Raw genomic sequence first — 5,516 nt, 5'->3', positions numbered from 1 at the left:
TAGGTTGATATTATGTGACTTACAATGTTATATCTTAAAGCATGAATAAAAATGATGGTTAATTGTTTGCATGGTCTATAAAATACAGTTTTTTAAAGTGATAGTTCCAGTCCTGTAAGCTGATTGGCTCTGCTAAAAACATGACAACAGTTGTAATGCGAGGATGCGAGACATTTTACTTGCGCAATTTAATATCCAAACCATTTACAAATGTATTTCCTTCATTTTGTTAAAACATTGTTTACAATTTGAGCAAATCAAGTATGCAAAGCAATCATTTTTAGTTATGTTTTGCAACATTTACATGGACCATGTGGCTTATAAAAATGTAGTAATAAGCCTGGGGTGCCTGAAGATGTCGACTGATGCAACATTTCCTTGGCATCTGTTGAAGCCAACCTGACATAACAGGTTGTACTTTTCCCCGCTCGTTTGAACGTCTTTTGGGTCATGGAAAAAGTGACTTGACCCCACTTCCCCCTTTTATGACGCGACATGAGTCAGGCCTGAGTGCTCTAGCTCCTGGGCAGTGTTTGATCCAGTCAGATCACGGATGATGACATAAGTAGGATTATGACATAAATGTGGGATACATGAAGAATTACATTATTTTCTGGATTTTGCAAAATATGCAAGCCAGTGAATAATATACCCGTTAATTATTTAGTCTTTTACAAAAAAAACTCCCTAAAAAAACTCATACATACATACTACAATCTTATTATATTTTTAGATCCAAGCAATAATATTCTTTAGCTATTCTCTTGGGCCTTTACTCAATAAGATTTGGGGGTCCGTAAAGGTCCGGTGTCTAATTTGTTTGGAGGATTTATTAACAGAAATGCAATATAATATACAAAACTATGTATTCAGAGGTGTATAAAGACCTTCCATAATGAAGTGTTCTGTTAATGTTAATTTACAATGAGTTATTTCTATCTACATGCATCGTTGGTCCCGTTGCATGGAATTTACCATGTTGTTTCTACAGTAGCTCTAAACGGACAAACTTCTATTCAGAGCGCATTTCATAAATACGTTATCTCCTTTGGCAAAGGAGTGTAAAAGTGATGACATATTTATCCTGTGTCAGCCACCATAGTGCTACGAAAGGGAGGGATGAGCGGTGGAGTGGGCTGTTGGTTGCTATATGCACCTTCACCACTAGATACCGCTAAATTTCATACACAGGAGCTTTAAAGGAGTAGTTCACCAATTTTTTTTTAATTCTGTCATTGAATTTCTTCTGCTGACCACAAAAGAAGAAAATTAAAAAACTATTGGTAGTCGAAAAATGGCAGGTCCCATTGACTTTCATTGTGTCCATAGAGAAGCGAATTGGTATTGCTGTTGTTTGGTTACCAACATTCTTCAAAATGTGTTTTTTTATGTGTGCTTTACTTAAGAAATTGGATTTTGAAATGACAAGAGGATGAGTAAATGATGACAGAATTTTCATATTGGCCTGAACTATCCCTCTTCGATGTCCTCAAAGCTGAACTTCAGTTTCACTCCACAACAACATATACAAGTAATATTATATCTGCATAAAGAGTGAATAGTTTTCCAAAGTTGACCTTACGTACTTGCTTACAACTACAAGTGTCCTGGAGTTGAAAAGGAGTTGTAAACTGGATAGAAAACCTGGAGTGGACCGGGACTGGAGTGATTAAAGAAGTTTTGAACAGAATGGGGAATGTCCTGTCTCTCCACCTCAACTTAATCTTTTCCAGTCTTGCTTGAGTGTTTAACAAAGTTTGTTGATTTGGCCTTTTTGAAAAAATCTTCTTTGGTAACTTTACATCTAATTCCTTATTTCAGAACTGTTCTCAGAAGTGTTTTATTGAAGGAATACCACAGTCATGATCACAGCCGTGCTAATATTCAGTCATACAACACCACTCCTGCTTGAACTTCAGTCTAACCATATTCTATTACGTTGTCTATAAGTTGTTTTATGTTCTGAACATCAGTTCAGTGTGAAGAAACATTCAAGTGAACAGTGCAGGTGTACAGACTTGTGTTTGAACAGCTATTTTTACGTTCAACCTTGAAGGCAGCCAGCTGTGAGCTCCGGGTCTTGTTTGAGCTACGAAACTCATATTTGTTTATTGCTAATTAAAACACATTGAGCCTTATCATCTTAAATTCTCATCAAATACACAATTAGTCCTCTGACAATGTCTTCTCTGACAGGTTGTACTGAAGGGAATGTAACACTTAGCATGGGGCTGATAATGAGTGACTTATTTACACAAAGGACTATTGAGCAGCGTTGGCGATGGAACCTCAGTGTAGAGTATGCAAATGAGAGAGTAATCTTGAAACATAATACTACGATGAACTGTGGTAAACCATAAAAGGTGCATCTATCATCTATCCATATATCAGTACTACTAAATATTAAGTTGTAACAGGTGTAAGTGTGGGTTTATATGCATGAATGGTATTTTGAATAAGTATTATTTGGTTGTGTCTGTTCGTGGTTTTGCACCAGGATGAGTCTCGCTTATAAGCAGATTGCTATCTGTGGCCACATATCGGCCGGAGGATCCACACTAAATAAACTGAAGGTTGGGATAGAAACTGTTTCCATAGTCTCATCATTCAGGCCCTTCTACAATAGTCCAGAGCAGCAAGCCCAGGTATTAGTCTGAGGCCAAACATACAGCAACCAAGGACATCAGTACAAGAGGGTTTATTTGAGCTGATAGCTCTTGTGAGTTAAACAGGTGTGAAATGCACAAACTTTGGGAGGAAAATGCTTGCAAAAAAAAACATTTATTTTATTATATCCCTTACAAGATGTGACCCAGTCTATGAAAGCCAGGCTAAAGTCTCATAATATAATAGTGAGATAATGAACATCAAAGTTTTATTTCAACCATTGATTTAACTGCTATGCTTTCAACTTTTGATATTGCCTTACATAATTAAAGATTTAAAGATTATATTTTTACAGAAGATTGTGCGTGATGATATTATGTAGAAAACAGCACATTTACAGTCATGTCGAAAATGACGTTCAAATTACTGGAAAATATCCTGTACAATCTGAAATTTTCTGGCATCTGGGGTGCAAGAGATATTCTGTAAAATAACAGGTTTTCTCAGTTTTCTTGTAAATTTGCAGTCTTTTTTTATTTACTGGATTTTGCTGTAAAATACGTGAAGTATCTATTTAAAAACAATAACATTTTGTAAAATTACAGGTTTTTTGGGATACCATCCGGTAAAAGTACTATAAAATGATTATTTTTAACAGTGTAATGCATGTTAAGGTACTTCTTAAAAAAAATATAGATGTAATTTAGTTGTGTATTCAAAATCTACCACTGTTAAACCTACTTAAAAGAATATGTATTCACTAAAAAGTAGGCCAACATAGTCTCAAGAAGTACTTTATTATACTTTACTTGAGCATACTTAGTAAAAAGATCTTGAAGTGTATATTCAGATATCTTGCTTTTTTAAGCATGAGCGGTTTGTATATGTATTCGTGCAAACATGCAGGACATGCAACGAGAGCGCAACATGAAAACATGAGAAAACGGTTAAATGCCTTAGATGTTGCCTTTAAGTTCCCTGTGGTCAGGTGAAAAATAAACATGTCTGTGTTTGATCTGTCTGATGCCACCGTTTGTTTAAAGGGAGGTTCCCTGTACACATTTGATGAGACCTTAAGACAAAAGATACATTACGGCCCCTTGAAATGTTTAAATGGAAGATCAATTTGTAATGCAAATGACTATGCAAATATTTGAGTGTTTTAAACTGATAAAATGATATGGAAACAGTTGTATCTCTCCAGTCACATTCTTTGTTTCTTTTCTTCTGTACCTTTCTTTCTTTCACTTATCTATAAAAAATAATTCCACTTGAAACTCCATATTTACTACTGGAAAGTCCCCACCGGTGAAACGTCTCAGTGTGTTTGTGATTTGCATGGTTAAGAACATCAGCAGTATTTCTCCTCTTCTTTACAGCACTTGAAGTAAGAGCAGAGATGTGGCACAGCTCTGTCATCATCATCGGCTGAACGCATGAACAAGATTCAAATCTCTATTTCTGATGCATGCGCCAGCTCATGAGTGACTCGAGACAAAACGGATCCGGCATTTGATTGGCTGAAAAAGCGCTACGTGGACATCGAGCAGCAACAGGTAGAGCGCATGTGACCGTTATCATTTCATTCTGACTGCGGCGGTCAGCTCGACAACAGCGCTCGCAGTGACGCTCTTATCGTTTAAACTCGTCACTTTGAGTTTGGCGGAGGTTCACTTTGAGGTAAGAACAACTTTTTTCCTAAAAAGCAATGATTGACAGCTTGTGCATGAGGCTTCTAGAAGAGAGAAAATAAATGTGGACGCCTTGATATTTACGTTTATACAAGAACTTACTTAAATCTTACGTTATTCCTTTTTAGGCAAATTACTTGAAAATTAAAACTCGTTCTGTCTTAAGAAAAAGACATTAGCCTAATTGTATTAGTGTAGCCTACTTTTGCTTATAAATCAACTATAAGTAGACGGCCTATTATATAAAACCAAAAAAATATATATACTTGTAGTAAATATTTTAAATAAATAGTAACTAAATAAAAACGTAGCCTATTATGCATGTTTCTTGTTTAATATATATATAACCATATGTATTATTGTAGTAATATTATAAGATAACAGGATTGAATTTGTGGTTACCATGGTTTTACTACAAAAACCACGATCTTACTGTAATAAGGTTAATAAACCAGGATTCAGTATGCCCTCGGTTATTTATTTCTATATTATTCCGTTATTAAAGCAATAATGTATTTGAGATGACAGTACTTATGAGCTAATATCCTACTTTAAATACTAAGTAAGTTTCGCATTATAAATGAATGTTTTCTCTAAACAAGTGTGTATGATCATAGCAGGGCCCAACACCAGGGTGTGGGTGAGTGAAGCATGAAGTCCAAAGGAAAGGGGTCAAAACGGAACGGTCAATCTTGGGCAGAGCAGGATGACCCAGACTTTACGCTGGAAACGGAGCCAGGTTCCAGCGAGCAGGAGGGTTCAGAGGCGTCCTTGAGGCTCGACCGGACGTGGAGGGCACGGAGGAGCGACGGCGGCTCACGAGCGGGCACGCGCCGCAGGCGACACAACGGCAGCGCCAAGGAGCGCAACGTGCGCAGGCTGGAGAGTAACGAGAGGGAAAGGCAGAGGATGCACACACTCAACAACGCCTTTCAGAACCTGCGCGAGGCCATCCCTCACGTCAAAACAGACAAGAAACTTTCTAAGATCGAGACTCTGACGCTGGCCAAGAATTACATCAAGTCGTTGACCACCATCATCTGGGCATGTCTAGCGCGTGCCTGCCTCACGAGAAGCAGGAGAGTAACGCCTCTCGTCTCCTGCAGTGTTATCAGCAGCATCTGGAGGAGGAGGGCGAGGAGGATCTCTCCAGCTACCTGAAAACTATTCACACCTTCAGCCAGGGCAGCTGACACACACTAGATAACAGACTCAGTG

The 5,516-nt window shown here is 37.7% G+C and overlaps 1 protein-coding gene across 1 annotated transcript; it reads left to right on the top strand.

Annotated features, from left to right (window-relative positions):
• The first annotated feature begins 3,865 nt into the window (after positions 1–3,865).
• bhlha15 (basic helix-loop-helix family, member a15) lies at positions 3,866–5,494 on the top strand. Its single transcript, XM_056771266.1, is given in 3 exon segments — positions 3,866–4,287; positions 4,919–5,334; positions 5,337–5,494. Coding segments are annotated over 2 exon segments (540 nt in total). The 5' UTR covers positions 3,866–4,287; positions 4,919–4,949; the 3' UTR covers positions 5,492–5,494.
• Positions 5,495–5,516: the final 22 nt, after the last annotated feature.

Source organism: Triplophysa dalaica, chromosome 17, assembly GCF_015846415.1.
Source record: "Triplophysa dalaica isolate WHDGS20190420 chromosome 17, ASM1584641v1, whole genome shotgun sequence".
NCBI classification, from domain to species: domain Eukaryota; kingdom Metazoa; phylum Chordata; class Actinopteri; order Cypriniformes; family Nemacheilidae; genus Triplophysa; species Triplophysa dalaica.
This window is presented reverse-complemented; position numbering and strand designations above follow the sequence as displayed.